Source organism: Sipha flava, unplaced genomic scaffold, assembly GCF_003268045.1.
Source record: "Sipha flava isolate LNK unplaced genomic scaffold, YSA_version1 84_pilon_pilon, whole genome shotgun sequence".
Taxonomy (NCBI): domain Eukaryota; kingdom Metazoa; phylum Arthropoda; class Insecta; order Hemiptera; family Aphididae; genus Sipha; species Sipha flava.
In genome coordinates, this window is record NW_020273626.1 from 682226 (window position 1) to 702414 (window position 20189).

Consider the following 20189-nt stretch of genomic DNA (forward strand, 5'->3'; position numbering starts at 1 on the left):
GAACCCGTGATAATGGTATCATAAAACAAAAATAAGACAAATGTTTGTCAATAACAAGAACAAATTGGAAAGTTACATTCTTAACATTTTTAATATACCTTTGAGCCGTACTGACAAATATTGAAATAAAAATAAAATACAAATTAATTTCCATTTCGTTGGTTTTCAAAAATCACATTACTATAATGTGTAGTAATGTGTATGATACATATTATTATATATTCATCGGTCTGAGATAAGAGGTATATATTTGATGTAAAATATTAATAAAAATTGTAATATGTATCACATTATATGTACATAATATAAAATAGCTTATTCAATGAACACCCGAGGACTTAATAAACGTAACTCCAAAGGCTATTGAATGCATACAGAATATAGGTGTTGATCTAAAATAAATTTTAATATTTGTATTTTAATATAAGTATTGTCTATACTATTATTCTTTTTAAACAAACTTATTATAAACGAGTACTGTGCAACATGTATTGGTGGGTAAATGTGCCAGATGAGATGATATATGAAAAAAAAAAACGATCGAGTACTCGAGTGGAGGCAAATTGTTGATAGCGAGACGAGGCAACAGTCGTCATTGATCGTCGCCAACGGATCGTCGGACGTTACGTTTTGGAGAAACCGTGATAAGTTACCACCACCCATCCGCGACGCGTCGTCATTGGATCGTTCGCGCGGTAACGTTCCTCGGAGACATGAGCAACTCAGTTTTCGTTTTTCCGTTAACTTTGCTCGGCATTCGCCCCTCGCCGTTCTGCCGTGCGTCCGTCTCGACCGTCGTTAATCTCAGCAGTCATTTCCGCCGCTGTCACATCCGTAGCTAACCTCCGCAGTCGATCTCCACCGTCGTCGCCATCACAACCATTTTAGAAATCTCTACATTGTGTCCACTGTCGACATGTCGTCGCCCGATATAAACATGGAATGCTCGCCACAGTCCAACGAACCGTTATCGTCGTCAATATTGGTTGACTGTGAGCCGTCCACGTCGTGGCAGAACGTCGTCGGACCCTCAGGCACCTTGCGACCAGTGCAGTCACCACTGTCGTCGCCATTGCAGACATCATCACAACTACCGCCGCCGCCACCACCACCACCACCGCCACCATCATCAACACAGCAACCTGCGCCAGAGAAAATGGATGCAATGGACTACGTTGAAAAACTGTTAAACTGGGAATCGTTCGGAGAAACGGTTGAATATTACCGATTTCAGAGGAATATTTCGGTGAGTTTTTGCTGTAAATAATTTTTTTTCCATCTTGTTCATTTGTTCAATTGCTTTATACCTTCTGTTTACTTCATTTGCTGATCCCTTACTGCTCGTTTGAAACAAATTTTGGAGCAACAGTTAACTTTTTCTTCCCTCTTGCAAATTGTTAGGCTGTTGACTCCGACATGATTTTGTTTCTTCACCGTTACTCCTCATTTGCTGCTTAGAGTCTTACATTTTTCATCCAATGATCACTGATAACCAAAGATTTTAAATCTCGATGCAACACCTTGTTATGATTGTGATGCATCAGGAACATATGATTGTTAAACTTCTTGGTATTATCTAATTATATGTAAGTATAATAAAATGTTGGTGCATATTTGTGAAATTACAATACAAATTAATATGAAATAATATAAATGACTTGACCTTACTTGTTGATCATTAATATTTTTTGATTTTAAAATTGTTTTAATTGAATTTACTAATAGTTGGTAGAACTATCAAGGCTATTATTTATTAAATAACATTAATACATATTACTCAGATCAACTAAGTCTTAAATACACATCTGAAAACAACGATAAACTATTAAGCAGATTTATGTATATAGTATATATAAAAAATAATTGAAATTATTTAACCAAGCTTTTTGGTTTACCATTTTATGTTAATGTGGCTATGGTTATTTTCTATAGTATTTAATTAAATCTATGAAATTAGTTTTGTAATTTTTTATTGATATTTCAACATGAATATTATTTTTAATAATAATAATTTATTTTTATTCTCTATTTAAAAACATAGTTATTTTATCTAAGATAAATTTGTCTTAGAATTTTTTTTTTTTTGTAGATCTTATAAGGATGGCAAAATATTTTAAAATAACCATTTTTAATTTTTAATTTTATAAAATATGTTTAAGTTTAAATAATTGCCTGACAACCTAATATATTTTTATGTTTTTTTTTCAGAAATTAAAAACTGATGATGCAACTATTCCAGACAAATCAGCTATAGAGTTCATAAACACAAAATATATTGAAAACAATTTTAGATCGATAGGACTGAATAAAAAATTTGACAAAAATAATATAATGGAAGCACAAAAAGAATTTGAATCGTAAGTAAAACATTATATCAATTACCATGAAAATGTATTTTTTTTTTAATTTCTAACTTTTTTGTTTTAGTTTTGAAAATTGGTTTGTTCGAAAAAATAATTTTGCTGCTATAAAAAATTTTATGATTTCTTTTCGTTTACCATTGTTTTGCCACCTTTATTTATGTCTTTATTCAGATCATAATCGTCAACAATTGCATTTATTTTTGAATAAATTTAAGTATTTGTTTATGAGCTCCAAAGGTGCTGCCTTACTTGAAGAGTTAAAGAGTGTTACAGAACAAAAAACTTTGCCATCTCGTCTAAAAGCTCTCCGGTATAACAACTTTTATTCATAATAAATTAAATTTGTACTTTTATATTGATGATTTTAATTTATAAATTTAGGGGAAGCAAATTTGTTTATCAAGTTTCTCCAGGCTTTTTCAATCAACTTATCAATTTTTTTAAATATCATCATACGATTAGATCGGTTTGTATATTTAAATGTCATATTATGGAATAGTTTATAAGAGTTAACTTAATTTTGAAATGGTAAAACCATTTATTTTCTTTGTATTACATAACAAAATTGTATATTAAACATTATAACTCTGTATCATAGTTAAAGTGTAAGTAATTATTAACTAATTTAGTTTTGATAACTCAAATTTCAAGGGAGGTAAAAATGAATTGGACTTTTATATTTTTTGAATTACATAACTTAAATTTTTTTTATAAGTAAAAACAAATTTGAGTTATCTATTATTATGAGTATATTTGTAAACTACAATAATTAAAATACATAATGAGTTAGTATTGTAATGAGTAAGTTGTAATTATTACAACTAGAAGATAACATTTTTTAACACTATATATATAATTTTTACAATTTAGAAAAATAACTTGATAAGAGTTTGACATTTGGGAGTTTTACAGCAGTGTTCAATTTTTCCTAAGTATTTTAAAAGCATCTCACCTGCATCTTCAGTTTTTACAATAAACACTCTTAATTTATCAAGAAACACCTTTTATATATGAATAGATATATGTATGTATATATGTGATTAGATTAAGTTAATTGGTTTACTATGTTCCAACTTATGCACTATACGTGGATCATTGAGATATTTGATGTTCAATTATTATAAATGTTAAAAATTTATATTATTCATAGTTTATAAATTAATACATTTTATTATGCAAAATATTTTTATACTATGGTTAAGTATACATTTTGACCTATAAAGTTAATTACTATTCCAATAATTATATATTATATATATACATTTAATTCATATATTTTATAGTATTCCACATATATTTTTAAGTATTTATCACTGTTATTTTGAATTATTAAATATTATATTTATATTTTTTTAAATATTTGGATGTGTTATATTTTTCTAGTTTAATTTATTTTAATATAATTTTTTTGTATATAATACATATGTATGTATGTGTATGTATTTGTTATAGGTATTTCAAGAGTGGTTTGATGTTATTTTTACCAATAATAATGATCCTTTTATGATATATGAAAAATATTATAATAAAACCTTATCAAATATAAATAACAAAATTATGACAAATCATCCGATATTGAATAATAGTGAACTTCCCAACGATTTTGGTTCCACCAGTACAATTTTAAGCAAAAAAGTAAGTTTTCATTTAATTTCATTGTAATACCTCTTTGAATTTTTATTGAGAATTACTAAGAAATCCAATCACTTCATTATACTATTTCTGATAATTAATAAATAAACCAAAAATTAAGTATTAAAATGTTTGATTCAATTTTTTTAGGAACTAAATTCACCTCAAAACCAGAAAAATAGTACAAATACTACTAATTTTGAAGATAATGTGAGTAATTTTTAATTTTTATAAATTTACAATGAAATTGTATTATAAATCTTAATTTTAGGTGCTTATTGCATCTCAAAGTATGAAAATTGAAAGAACTTCTAATTCTGAAAACATTGTAAGTAAATATTTTACTATTAAATATAAACAATATTTTTTGAAAAATTTACTCTTTTATATATTATACGCTATTTTTTATTTTTTTTTATGTTAAGTTTAAAAACATTTCAAAAATATTATATCTATTTTATTTATTTTTACTAACTGTCTTTAATAAATACTAATTCTATTAAAGTATGAAGCAATAATAAATTAATGTGGATTGATTTACAAAATAATTATTCATTTAAATTATTGGATAACTTAAATTTTTATAAAGTTTTAGACTGTCTATAATAGAGAAACTTTGTTGTAAATACTTTGAATTGTATACACTTTACATAAGTAAAATGTTGAAATTATATCAATACCACTTATATTCTTCATGAAAAAAATCTTTTATTTAATATAATTCAATAATTTTATCAACAAAATGTAATATAATATAAATTCTAAAAATTATACTTGTTTAATACAATAGAAAAAATAACAAAAGTTTACTCATTTACTTATTTGATCAGAACATTATTATCTATATTTCTTGTATTTTTACTAATAAAAAAAAATACTTTAAATAGTACTAAAAATGTATTTATTTTATTTGCTTATAAGTATTTTGACGATCCTAATTAATTAAATTATTATAAAAATTATTTTTAACAAAAAAGTGTAGTGATGATCAGCAACCATCTACAAGTAAAGAAATTCTAACTTCCAGAATTCAAGAACCTCATTCAAGCAAATGTCAGGTAAATGATGACAAAGTAATTTCATGAATACTTAAATTTAAATTTTGATTTATTTTATAATTAAAATTAACTATTAATGTTTTATTCTCAATACTTAATCATAATTGTGGTAATATTTATTAAAATTTTTAAATCAAATTATTTCAAAATAAAATAAATATATAGATATTTTATTCTCAAAATCTTTGTTAGTGTATATTATTTTATTAATTGAAAGTCAGATATGTATATATTTGAAATTTCCTTATTTTTATTGAACATTAAAATAAATACATTTTTTTAGGAATTAAAGCCTTCTCAAAACAAGAAGAAAAATCTGGCGTGTTCTGATTATGAAAATAGTGTAAGTAAACTGTTGTTTATTTTTATTTTTAAAATAGAGGAAATGTATACCTTGAAGTTGCCTAAACTTGCATTACAAATATACATTTTTTTAGAACTGTTAAAAATATGAAATAGTAGAAGATTATAGAAGGATTTATTTCTGTTATTGGATAGAGTTAGTTGTATTATCTAAATTTTTGAAAAATGTTAAGACTTGTTAATACAATTATTTATATAATTTTTTCACAAAAATTATGATTCAATTCAGATGTATAAGATTTTAAATCTTATTTAGAGTGTAGAAGTACTTAAAGTGACTAGGATTCAGTTTGAAAGTTTTACTAACACATTATTGTGATATTAATTTAAGTAAATTTGTGTTATTAATTAAACAATAAGTTGTTTGATCAACAATCATCTACAAGTAAAGAACATCAAAGTTCTAGTCATCAATAGCCTTATTCAAGCCAATTTGAATGAGATGATGCTAGAGTAATTTTAATTTTTAATAAACTAAAATTTTACATTCAATATTTAACGATTAGGCTGATTACTATTGTACAATTACTAAAAAGAAATAACATGATTTTAATAAATTAAAAATAAATTAAGTAATGATCTTATACATTTATTTTTTGCTGATATTTAATATTTTCATTATTTTTATAATAGCCTATCGAACTGTCTTCAGGTGATGATTTAGAAGAATCTAGTATTAAGGTAAGCTTAATTAATTATTTTTGAATGTTGATTATTTATTTTAACTGCAACATTATAATTATTAAAGACTGAATTGAATTGTTATTGCAACTTTTTTTGCATTTAAGATAAATAAGTACTGATTAAATATATAATCGATATATACTTTTTTGTATTCTGCCTATATAATTTTAAAATGCAATTTTTTGCAATTTTCCACATTTTATAAATGTTTTATAATATTTAAATGTTGTATTTAAACTAATAAAATATTTAACCCAGCTAAATTTATTGAATTGAAATGCTATATTATGATCTACTGATGAGCAGATAATCTTTAGGTGTACTGTAAAGACATTGGTAAAATTATTATTATTATTCACTATTATTCAATATTTATACATAATTTTTTCTATCGTCAGTATTATCTGATATTAATAATTATAGTTTACTAAAATACTAATGGCGTGCATGTTTTTAGTGGTGTCATTAATAAATGGTAAGCCATTAAATATGAACTTGCATATGTAAACATGTACTGGCGTACAAGTGTTATGATAACATTCATTAATTAATCAGCAATAGTTAGAAAACTTCAACTTATTTGTGCTCCAGGGCATGTTTCATTATTTTGAATATAAAATTTTGCTGTGGTGTTTTTGTAATTTTTGTTTTTGAGATGACAATATAATAATTTAATTTTTCAAGGTTTATATAAAGTATCTCTGTTTATGAGATGCCTTTTCGACAACCTATAAAGATAGGTTGGCTAGAAAAAATGCATATTTAAACATTGCAAAAAAAAAAAAATAAATGAATATTGAAGGATTTGAAAAGGAAGAAGTCAAATCAAAAATACTTATATATAATATTTCATCAAATATTCCTGGTCTAAATAGAAAAAATAATGAATGATAAATTATTGTATGTAATTGAAAAATATTAAAGATATCTTTTATAAAGTCATGTCAAGTAGAGCAGATTTTAATTTACAATAATGCCTACCTTATTGAATTGTTTTAAATATACCTAATCTATAACTAATGTAGATGTATTACATAATTTTTCTTTATACAAATATATTTTTTATTGATTAATATATTTAAAGTAATAATTTAATATTTTTAATTTTAATAAACATAATTTGAAAATGTATTAAATTATCAATTTGAATTAAAAAAAGTAATTTTATTTAATTTATTTTATGTAATTTGCATTTTTATATTGCAATTTACTATTCAATTTTTACATATTTTTTGGTGTAGTTATACAAATTATTATACAATTTTGTGTGTTCTTAATGCAATTAAATACGGTTTTTAGTTATAATACATATCAATTGCAAAGTTTAAACTTCAGCTTACTTTATCTAATATTATATATTTTTAATTTTGTATCCATTTAATATGTCTATTAGAAATTATTAATTTCATACATCATATGAAACTTACGATTTAAAGATGCATCCCTTCATATTAAAATATTCTATCTATTAATTATTTAAGGAGAATTGTACCTGGTAATGTACAAACTATAATTGGTTGAAATAATCAAGTATATCTTTAATACATATGTATAAATTGTTCATTAATGCTTTAACTATATATATATTTTTTTTTGCTTTCATTAATAATAATATTTTAATATATTTAGATTCTAAATGGAATGGTTTTACCATGTGTTATTTTTTTTTTTTGTGTCTATTTGATTTCAACTATCACTCTAATCATTACGTTGATGGCCTGTATTTTTTCGAATGATTTAAAAAACTAAAAAAATTCAACCTAGATTAAATTTCAAACTCTTTTTACCTCCTCATGTTATGTATTATTCTACTGCACTATATAGAGTACTTGTATAAGAATATTATAGGCATTTCATAATTTTTAATTGAAGTTTAAACCTACCTTATTAAAAAATGAGATACTATTACTGTATCATCCATATTTAGAAATATAAAATAATCTCTTTCACTAAAAATCATTTTTTTGAGAGTAATAGTTTTATATTGATTTCAAGTTTAAAATACCAATACATCAGTATTATACATCTGACTGTGGATTCTTATCAATTTTTTATATTTTTAGAGTAATGTAAAAATAAAACGGAAGAAAAACAAAGCTAACCGATCTTCATCAAATAAGCCGAAACATAAAAGTCACAAGGTAATTTTAATTTTAACTTCTAAAAATTATTTAGAAACCATTCATACTAATTTATTTAGTTCGTTTTGCTTTTATTTTCCCATTGATGGATTTACAGATTTTATTGTGCTATTGTGAAACATCAATCTCCATGAGACGCTTTCTTGGGGTAGGGGCGGCATATTTAAAAGGGCCTAGGACGGCACTTGTTCTAAATCCAGCTCTAATTATATTAATTATTATTATTTCACATCATATTTTGTTATTTTATTATTATTATCACCTACTTTCTGGTGAGTCAATTGGTCAATTTTGCACATAGTACTCACACTTTACAAAAATATATTATATAGTGCCGCCGTTGCATCATCCCATTATTGTAATTTACTATTTTGTATATTTTACTAAATATTTTTCTTATGTTGAATAAATTAAGTAATTGTTCATTAAAAAATTTTTTTTGAAAATGCAAAAAGACCCTATCTTGGATTTTTTATTGTCTAATAGTTTCAAACAAAAAATCAATTGAAATTTAATCACTTGGCTTCTAATTTATTACTAAAATAATTTAAATTTTCAGTCTCCCTACAATATTAACTCATGAGTCGCTACTGATAGTGAACTGTATTTTTAGGAAGTAATTTATTTATCAATTAAAGAGTTTTGTGTTAAAATATTTGTATTGCGATAAAAGAATAAAAATGTATAATTTTTATAACAATACCTTTTAAAACAAATATCCTAATGATAAGAATGATATATTTTTTACTTTTAATAACAAAAATGAAATTAAAATAATTCATTATAAAGTTTCAAGACTCAATTTGGCACACTTATAATGTAAAACATAAATTTAAAAACACTAATGAATAATTTTTATCTTTTTTTGAAGCTTAAACTATAGTTGAGGCACTTTTCAAGAAAATTCGTAATTTATTTTTGTAGTTTGATGTCTATAGTTTAAATTTGACATCCCGGTAATATTAGTACATAAAGACGTGGTTTTTGAACTTTTTTTTAATTTTGGAATCGTGAACTATAATTTTGTAAATTTTTAACTTTTAGAAACGCAGACGTGAAAATAATGAAGAATCAATTCAAGGAAACATATCCATCAAAGCTAACCCAGGAAACAAGGAAAGAATATTGTTACGATTTGGAAAAACTGTTGAAAATAATTTTGTAATTATATTTATGCTTTACTTAAAATTGAAACTAAAAATGTAATAAATTTTTATTCAGATCTATTTTTGATACTAATTCAGTGTCATAATAAGTTGATTTTCCATTATTAAATTAATAATTTTATAATTAAATAGATAAACCATAAATATAATTTATATTAATAAATATCACTATCATAACCTGAAAGTTAATATTTAAATTACAATAAATATTCATGTTAATGTTGAGTTTTATCTTGCATTAATCTGTTTAATGAACTGATGAAAATAATTTTTAAATATTAAATACAATTATGAAATACATTTATTGAATGTTAATGCAAATTAAACAATTAAATCATTGTTCACTAATTACTAAACCACTACAATTTTATTTGTTTATTAACAATGTATACTTAGTTTATTGACAATAGATGTTAAGTTTTTTTAATGTTTAATTATTTTTTAAACAGTATTATTTAATAAATGGTAAAGAATTTTACGCGAAAAAAGAGTCATCCTCTTTTAAAAAAGAAGCGGAAGATAAAAAAGATGAAGAAGAGAAGAAAAAGAAAGAAAAAATTGAAGAAAAGCGACAGGAAGAAGTGAAAAAAAAGGACAAAATGAAAGATGAAGGGCAGAAAAATAAGGAAAAAGTGCAAGATCAACAGGAAAAGCCATCGGGATATGAATCAATCGATGAAATAAATTTTGATGATTTTAACGATATCAGTATAAGCAGTAGTAGTTGTTCGAGTAAAATTTTTTCTGAAGTAAGATCATACTAAATATTTCTTTTTTATATGAATAATAAATAATTATGAATTTAAGGATTCTTCGGAGTTTTACAGTTCTGATAGCTCCTTTTATGATGAAGAAACTGCATTGCGAAATTATGTTAGAATCAAGAGTAAAAACTTAGACCAAGATTTACGATTTGTAAGTTAAAACAGTTTCCATATACTACTTTGTATTTCAATAATATTTTTTTTAAAATAATAAAAATATTAAATTTATATTTTTAAGAAAACATCACTTTTATTGAAACCCGAAAATATAACAAAAATTGATTTGCAAGACTTTGAGAAAGATCCACATTTGTGTACAACAAGACAAATCATATTAAAAAATTGTAACAAGTACGTGTTTTAATGACCTTAATTTAAATTTAAAATTATAAAAATAATAAAATAAATTTCTTGAACACAATTATTACTTTTATAATTATATACATGTTTAAAATTTTAAAATATTGTATTTTCATTTACAGCAGATTATCATGTACTTTATTGACGACAGACCATAGGCATGTAGTTGCTGGCTCTTTAGATTCCATAATTTACCTATGGGAGAGATCCAATGTAGCAACATCTCTGAAGCAATCATTTGATATTTTAAATAATTTTGATAATATAGTGAACAAAAATAGTGAAAAAAGTTCCTTATCTTCCAATTGTAACAAAAATTTAGTTGAAAGGTAAATTATTTCATCGTAATAATATTTTTATGCTCTAATAATTTGACTGTTATTGAATTTTATGATATTAATAGTTTAGAAAAAAGTAAAGCGTTCATTTTACGTGGACATGGTGGACCTATATTTGATTTAGCTGAAATATCTAAGACTAAAGTACTTCTTAGTGCATCTAGTGATAAAACATTCAGAGCTTGGGATTTAGAATCTAAACTTTGTTTAGAAGTGTATAAGTGAGTTAAATAAATCAATAATTAGTGTTAAATATATATAAAATAGAATTATTCACATTTAAGGAGTACATACATTAGATTAAATTATAACAAAAAAAAGCAATCAATTTTGTGATTATAATTTATTACATACAATTTATGAGTTAATGGCATTATATAACAATTATGTTGGTGATAAAAATATGATGTATCTATTACAATTACTGTTAGTGCTATTTAGGTAATTTTCTTAAATTGGTACACGTATATTCTTAATTACTTTACATCATAGCTTATTACTAGGATTCAGAAGTTATAGGGGTTGCATATTGTTTTGTATGTTCTCGATTTATAGCAGACCAAGCTAAAAATCCGAGCTATACAGTGTTGAATTTAAAAAAAAATTAAAATTAAATTAAAATTTAATTAAAAAAATTAAAAATGCATATTTGGATATTTCGTTAATTTTAGAGAAAAATTGTATATTTCATCGATTTTTATTGATTTTTGCATATTAGTATGCATATTTAATATTTTCTAAAAAAATTAATTTTTTTCATTCTTAACCAATTTATTTTAAATAACATTACATAACACAACACTAATAACACGGAAAACGTGTATCATACAAAACTCGATATTATTTTTCGTGGTTATTTATTGTTATTTTTTATTGTTTACCATAAAGTTAACGAAAATATTAGTGGTTCAATGCAACAACTTAACATGTATTACACCAGATATACTCGTATTTATTTCTTATTTCATAAATAATGAAAATATATATTTTAAATTATTTTTTCAGTTCAATAAAATATCAAATGCCCCAACCGGTTATGGGCCATATTTTAGTTTTCAATAATACAATTTTTTTAACTATAGGTTTTTAGAATTTACTAACTAAATTTATTAATTTTTAATAAATAAATATTTTTTTTTGCATATTTTATATTTTTTTCGTGTATATTTTGCTTTTTTTGACTACTATTACTTACGACCCAACTTATTACAATCAATGGATATACTATTTAATAATTCGGATTATGTATAATTATTCAATAAATTTAGTTCCACGAAAACTTATATATATATATGATTTATATTCACAATTTTATAGTGGACATGATCAGAAGACTTGGTGTATTGCTACTTGCTCAAATTCCTTACAATTAGCCATTGGATTATGTGACGGTATTAGCTGTTTATGGTTTTTAAATTATAAACAACCGTTAAGATTTTATTCTGGTCATCTTGATGATGTTTTGGTGAGACAAAATTATTAAAATAATATTTAAATAGCTACAATTTATAATTACAAATTTATTGTGTTTTAGGTTCTAAAATTTCATCCAAATCAAACGCTTTTAGCATCTGGTTCGTCTGACAAAACTATACGCATATATGATGTAATGAATGGTGATTGTCAAAGACTTTTGGTGGGCCACAAAGATTATATCTCTTGTTTAGAATTCCATCCTGAAAAATCTGAATTTTTAGCATCAGCTTGTAAGTTTCAATACATATTAAGAATTTAGGGCTGCTCTATAAGAATAATTGTTTAAAAAAAATTGCTAAAACATATTTTATAAAATAAAAAATAATTATATTAATAATTAACCAGTTTCTTCGTAATGAAATCAATATTTTTATTACTATATTTTCTATTATATTGATGCTTAAAAAACTGTAAATAGAAACTTAGGACTGATAAGTGTATTAAATTATATGTGAGTTGCGAATCGGTAAATTAAAAACAATGTGTATTATTTTTAACAAAACATGCTTTAATATGGTAAAATATCTTTTGTGTTGATAATTTTTGTACTAATAAATTTTAATTCAACTTTGTTAAAAAATTTATTTTAAGCTGGTTGCGGTGAAGTAATATTATGGAACATATTTTTAAGTAAAATAATATGGAAATTACAAGTGGAAAAAGTGCAAATTTCGGATCTTTCTTGGTCAACTACTTATATACTATTGGCTTCACTAATCACTGGTGTTGTCCTAAAATGTGATATTACGGAGTGAGTGTGATTTTATATTTTTTTATATATAATTAATGATTTTTTTCTTTTAGGGATTATACGAATTCATCCAAAAAAGTAAAAGGATTTTCAACCAATTTTAATCGTTTAATGTATTTAAGCATATTAGACTCTTTAGTATATACAATAGGCATTTCTGGGGAATCAGATTTTCAAAATAAACTAAAAAAAAAACAAGCAAAGAGAGTTTCAAAGCAAATGGAAAATGAAAAAAATTTGAGATCTCAAAGAGAAACTTCACCTTTGTCTAAATTATTATACAGCAAACATATTAAAAACAATGGTACGTCATCAAAACCTCTTTGTTCTTTAAATTCAGCATTTTTGAACAATGATTTTTTGAAAATGAATTTGACACAGCCACCGTCTAACCCAACTATTAATGATGAATCTAAATTAAATATTGAAAATCAATCAGAAAATGTTAGGTTAGTACCAAAATCTTCAAAAAGACTGATATCTGCTGTACAAAATACTTTAGAAGTACCTGTCAAAAAAGGTGTTCAGCTAACTAATTCAAATGTATTCCAAAAAGAGGATAGAGAAACTGATGTACAGTTGTCCCAAGAATCACAACAAAACATTAAATCCCCAAATAAAATTAGACCTCTGTTGATGAATAGTGTACATGTTTCATTGCCAACGTCTGTGACAAATGTACAACATAAACTTGATAACAATAATTTAACAGATGATATTCAACAATCTCAATTACAAAATACCCTAGATTCTGAAGTTCAAAAAACTGATATTGACGTTCAAAATCAGTATCAAATGGAACCACGGAATGAACGTCTTACAGATGATCTAATAAATAGCATGCTTGTTCCCCTGACTGAACAACAGCGACTGCCACTTAATGTTGTAACACATGACTTGGATAATCAACAACAAGAATTAAAGTACAATATTCCATCTGCTGTAAAATCACTAGAACAAGATCAGCAGTTTCAATCAGTTCTAGGAAGTAATACTAACAATACTCATGGTATGGTACAACAGTTACAGTCTAATATAAGTACAACCAATGTTCAAGTTAAACAAACAGATAAGCCTGGTATTAACATTCCACTTCGATTGCTGAACCAACAAGCTAATATTCAATCCTCAGCTGTTAATGTTTCCCAGCAACAACTAGCAACTGTTCAATTACCTAATGTCAATGTTAAAAAACAAAGAAAACAACAATTAAATGTTCAATCACCCAGTGTTAAACTTTCTCCAAAACAAATTATTGTTCAAACAACAACTGCTATACCACACTCAAATTCCCAATCATCCAATATTAATATTTCACAAAAACCGACTAATATTCAAACAACTGCAATACCTCAAGTAAATGTCCAATCGCCCACTGTTAACGTTTCATCAAAAAAAATTATTGTTCAAACGAAAACTGACGTCCCTCAGCAACCACAAGCAAATGTCCAATCGACTAGTGTTAACAACTTTCCCCAACAATTTGGTAATAATGTTCCTAGACGAAGAATAGATCCCAAAACTTTCCCAAATGTTCAAGCAGCACTATTAGGTCTCAGTCGACCTATTAACTCGGGTAAAACATTACAAAATAAAAAATTGCCAAAAAAATAATTAGGTAAAATAATAGGATCTCAATCTATGATTTGGTAATTTCACCAACCTAACCACAGATTTTAACTTGCACAATGAAAACTGATTAATATTTAATTAATTGTACTTAAGTATTATTTATTATTTTTATATATTATTAATTGTTTTTACTTAAGTATTTATTGATATGTAATTTTTTTTTTTTAAATAATTTACTATTACAATTAAAATATTTTTTTATATGAAAATAGTAGTGCTATGATTTATTTATTATTTCTACTTAAATGTTATTGATGTGCTACAATTTAAAATTAAGGAACATTCCTCTTGTTGTTCTTTACTTAAATATTAATTTTATCCTAAAATCAGAGATAAAATATGATATTTATTATATTTTACTGTCATGTAAATAAGTGTAAATAGTGTAAATAAACAATGTAAATATGAAAAAATTACCATGTTGGGTTTTTTTTTTTGATTAGAACAAACGAGTATTAACTTTATTAAACAACTTTATAGTTATTAAAAACAAATATTTATATACATCATAGGTTCCCAATGTGTGCGTCGCGATGTATGTCTAAGGGCGCCGCGCCGTCATGAAATATTATCGGATCTAACATTTTTCTTATGATTAGCCATGCTATGACTTAGAGAAGGGCGCCCTGGAAAAACCTTGGATCAAAAAGGGCGCCTTAGTTGAAAAAGTTTGGGAAGCACTGATATACATAAGAGGATGACCCATAGTTATAGATGAAGAAAAAAGAAATTTTTATTTCTTACTCCTTATATTTTTCATTATTATATGTAAGAAAGGTATTTGAATTAAATTTGTTCATTGTACTAACCCCCTCATGTGCCGCCAAGGGGTTGAAAAATTGCAAAACAGAGTTAGTTTGTCGTTTTTTTTAAATTAATCAATAAACTATTGAACTTATGGTAAAAATATACATAAATTAAATTTACGGATATTTATATTTTTAATAAGAAATAAATCTATACAATTTTTCATACATATATTAACTATTTTATTTGAAAATTTAAGAAATATCTTTCTGAAAAAATGAACTTTTTCACAGTTTTTTTCAAGTATACTATAATTATGGTTGATGATACGACAAAATATCTCATGTAAGAACGATAAAAAAAATACATTTTCTAAAAAAAAAATTATTTTAAGTATGAATTGCATGGAATTAATTGTTTTATTGCAAGAGTCGGGTAAACGTAAGAAAATTAAAAATAAATAGTATAATGTCAATATGAGTACCTATTTAACTCAATAATTATGTTATTTATCATAATAGTATCAAGTCCGCACCATTCTGCTATCGTGCAATTAATTATAAAAATATTTATTTACCTAGTTTTGTGTTGAACATATCTTCAAAAACTCATGATACATAAATAGATTTTTATGACGTGGCGATTCGATTATTTTTTGTTGACCAATTTGAAATTTAAAAGTTTCTATGGATTATAAACATTGTGTACTTTTGATTAATAAATTATGCAAAACTATCATCAAATTACCGACGTCGATTTTAATTTGAAAATATTGGAAAGAATATTTGAATTGTTCATTTCAATTTGTAATTCGTACCTATACCAAAGGCAAAAAAAAAAAAAACTATTGGACTTATAATAAAACTCAATTATAAAGTTTATCGTTATTTTCAAAATTAATACACTTCTACTCGTATGTGCTCCAACTATCAAGCTTTAAATATTTTTTAACTTTTTTATTTGTAGAAAAATTTGCTAAAATATAATCAGAAAACCATTGTCCATTGTCAAGAGGAATGGAAAATAGTTCATAAAACGCATCAGATATTTCAGTGGAAGGTAAAAAAGCTAATCCAAAAAAATACTTTAACCAATTTTAAATTTCTGATTCATTTTTATCATATTCAATTTTAAGTTCCAATTTTCCAATTTGTCTGTACCAAGCTTGTGCTAGATGAAACTGGCAACATTTAATTTGTGCATATGGAAAAATACACAAAATTATAAGCATTTATGATCATTATGAGCAGATAATTCAAAATCCATAAGTATATTTTGAGGTTTTAATTCGTTAGTACATAATGTTTTTATTAAATGCCACATTTTGACATAAATAGCAGTTGTTTTGAATGACAACATACAATACACCACTTGAACGTACATTTATTTATGTAGAACATGAACTGTATATAAAATTGCTCTTGGTTATGAAAATTACAATTTTTGATTCTTCATCTATATGACAAAATATTTCATTACGATGTGTAATAATTATTAATAATCTTAAAATGAAACTTATAGTGTAACGGGTGCAATTTTTCTTTTATCCCATTATTAAGGTACAAAAACGCAAAATGAATTTGCGCTTTTGGTCTATCGAAAAAAATAGACGATTTGCGCTTATAGGTTTGACTACATAACCTCTTTGGTACACACATTTTAAAAGAAGCAGGGCTGTCCCGAAGGAGGGTCTTGAGTGGTCTCATCCCTCCACCACCACCACGAAAACATCATTCGGCAGTCGGACTTGTTTCATTATAGCCTATAAGGACCTAATTTTACTTACAGAAAACAAATATTACATATTTCGTAATACAGTGTATACACGAGTAAAATTTATATAACTACTTATTATACAATATAAAATATTTATATATATATATATATAATTAAATTGTAAATTTTAAGAACGTGCGACACTGACACATATATACATGTTAAAAAGTAAAAATATGACTACATATAGTTAACTATACTACACACATTGAGTAAAAAAATTGTAGTCAGAATTTTTCATATTATTCAACCCCCCCCCCCTTGATTTTCTTTGAGACGGCCTTGACTGGAAGCTAGTGGCAAGTTAAGTATCGAACGGCGGTGTAATGTTTTACTGGCCGTTGACCGTTGGCTGTGCAGGGATATTCGCCCGACAACGTAATACACTACCAAGGCTGGTCCATGGGCGTAGGTATTGGGGGGGGGGGGTGTTCAACCCCTCACCCCGAAATTAAATAAAACAATTCTGAGCTTTTTGTGAATTTGTTCGAGAATTTATTAATTTACTTAATATTAACTTAACTTGTATATTATGTACTAGGTATAATTTGTGGAAAACCACATTTTACATTTTATACTAGTTGTTTTGTAATTATTGGTAATAACATAACAAAATAGTATAGTGTAAAAATACCATAAATCACTTTTATGTTCAATTTCACGGAAATAAATAGATCGGTTTAATCGACGGACCGCGATTATCAGCTAGCGGCAGCTTCAAATTCTTGTTTCCGTTCAAGTCAGTGACGGATTTAGCGTTTTGGCGCCCCTAGACTTATTCACTTTACCACTTCTCCCTATCGTACTACTAAGGAACCAACAATATTTGGTCTAAACCTTTCTCTTCAAATTTTATTCAGTTTTTTTTTATCAAAATAACATAAAATATTAAATCTTTAAAATATAAAACTTCTAAAAATAAAATATTTCATGTGTATTGATTTACCTCAGATACCATTATTACCAGTACAAATAAACAACGCTTATACAGTCACATAACGGAAATATAAATAGCCAAATATGAAAATACCTATACTCGGATAGTCGGATGTTCTCAATAAGTACATAGGTACTAACAGTGGCGTAGCCAGGATTTTTAAATGGGGGAGGGCTAACCACTTTTTTTGGATAAGTAAGGTAAGAGAGGATATGAGAATTCACTCTTAACCCCCCCCCCACCATCTACCACCAAGTTTCTAAACGCATTTTAGTATAGTTTCAAAAATATTTATTAATATATAATTTATAATAATAATAATAATTTTGGTTTCAGTGTTCAGTCACTTGCTCCACTCTGACAGCTGCATTCTCTTAGGCGAATTTTTGGCAAATTCAGTTATTATTTCACTTTCATGGAATTGCTCTTTTTTATTTATATTAGCCATAGCTAATCCATTCAGTCTGTTTTCCGACATGGTGCTTCTTAAAAAAATTTAGTTAAATTTAACTTAGCGAATAAGTGCTGAAAAAGTTCTTTCCGGAGTGAAAGAGGTAACTGGTAACGTGGCGAAAAATTGTAAAAGTATTTTAATGTTAGGTCGAGGATTGGTGCGATGAGAGAGTGAATCAAGAGCAGAATTCGGTTTTGGAATAGTATTTTGACTCCATTGTTGCCTCCATATGAACAGGTCAGCCCTGATTGTAGATGAGGTATCATCATGGAGATCTTGGACATATTTTTAGCAGCTTTCATAATATTTTTATCGTCATACATATTTAAATTGGCCGGAATAAGTCCTTTAAGTGGCATAACATCAATAAGCCTTTGATTAAAACGAGCATTGATTCTATTAAATAGTCAAGATACATTATACATATAAACACGGCTCATGGGGGAGGCTATAGCCCCCTTAGCCCCCCCCCCTCCCTTGGCTACACCACTGGCTACTAATAAGTTATTAATAATAACTATAAAATAGTAACTAATTGTAATTATTTTATTACAAATATTTTCAAATTATAATAATAATTGTAATATTCTTACTATAGCTTAGAGGTACGCATCATACAATGTACATATTAATATATTATTATAACTTTAAAATTATTTTTATATTTATATTTTATATTTTTATATTTATATAACAAATATAAAAAAAAATATATTAAAATAAATATACCTAATAAGTCAATAATAACATTTAATTCTATAAAAAAAAGCCGATGTCTAGTGTACCGGTGTGCAAATAAATGTGTAATGACAAATCTTTACAATAAAGCCTCGTAAGTACTTATTCATGTTATAATATTATTTTATATTTTATTATGTGTCGTGACCATTTGCTCCCAAATTTAATAACTTACTTATTTAAACAAAATAATATAAATAAATTTAATAATAACATTATAAAATAATTAAAAAAAATATAAACTCGTATAATATAAATTAATATAACAAAATATAATAATAGTATTATTAATATTCTTTAGATTTTTAAAATCTACAATGAAGAGGTTGAGCAAACAATCATCGATATCTACATTTATATAAAAAATAAAATCTCTGATTCATATTTATCAGAAACTATTGAAACTATTAATGAAGAACGAACTATAGAAAAAAACGCAACTATTGAATCATCTTCAAAATTAATTTTTAATGATGATATATCTTTTTTTGTAAATAAAATTTAGACTGATGCGGAACGCAAATTAATTTTAACCCATTTTTGGATACCACTAAATAATTATAATTTTCCTATAGAAAGCACCCGTAAACTAAAATTTCAAATATAGTGGATTGATCAATTCCCTTGGATTTTATATTCAAAAATCGAAAACGAAATTTATTATAAATATTGTTTAATTTTTAGGAAAGACGTTTCTGTTAAAGGTAATAATCAAAAACTAGATAATTTTGTTTCAAAAAGCTTCAATAATTGGAGAAAAGCAAAAGAACTATTTAATATACACGAAAAAAATGACTATCATAATACCG

At 25.3% G+C, this 20189-nt stretch overlaps 1 protein-coding gene across 1 annotated transcript; it reads left to right on the top strand.

Annotated features, from left to right (window-relative positions):
* The first annotated feature begins 40 nt into the window (after nt 1-40).
* LOC112693288 lies at nt 41-14812 on the top strand. Its single transcript, XM_025568283.1, has 21 exons — nt 41-1246; nt 2209-2357; nt 2428-2673; nt 2745-2829; nt 3816-3998; nt 4146-4205; nt 4267-4323; nt 4973-5053; nt 5337-5396; nt 6050-6097; nt 8164-8241; nt 9286-9402; nt 9857-10156; nt 10215-10322; nt 10410-10522; nt 10654-10860; nt 10935-11090; nt 12187-12334; nt 12404-12575; nt 12937-13096; nt 13150-14812. Exons 1-21 carry the CDS (start codon nt 917-919, stop codon nt 14708-14710), a joined length of 4419 nt encoding a protein of 1472 aa, XP_025424068.1. The 5' UTR covers nt 41-916; the 3' UTR covers nt 14711-14812.
* The last annotated feature ends 5377 nt before the right edge of the window (nt 14813-20189 follow it).

What these genes read in the sequence shown, in the direction of transcription:
- LOC112693288 (XM_025568283.1), top strand. Translation starts at nt 917, where the DNA reads ATGTCGTCGCCCGATATAAACATGGAATGCTCGCCACAGTCCAACGAA. An exon ending in CTTCTAATTCTGAAAACATT is followed by an intron (nt 4,324 to 4,972) that starts GTAAGTAAATAT and finishes TTAACAAAAAAG; the next exon opens with TGTAGTGATGATCAGCAACC. An exon ending in TAGACCAAGATTTACGATTT is followed by an intron (nt 10,323 to 10,409) that starts GTAAGTTAAAAC and finishes TATATTTTTAAG; the next exon opens with AAAACATCACTTTTATTGAA.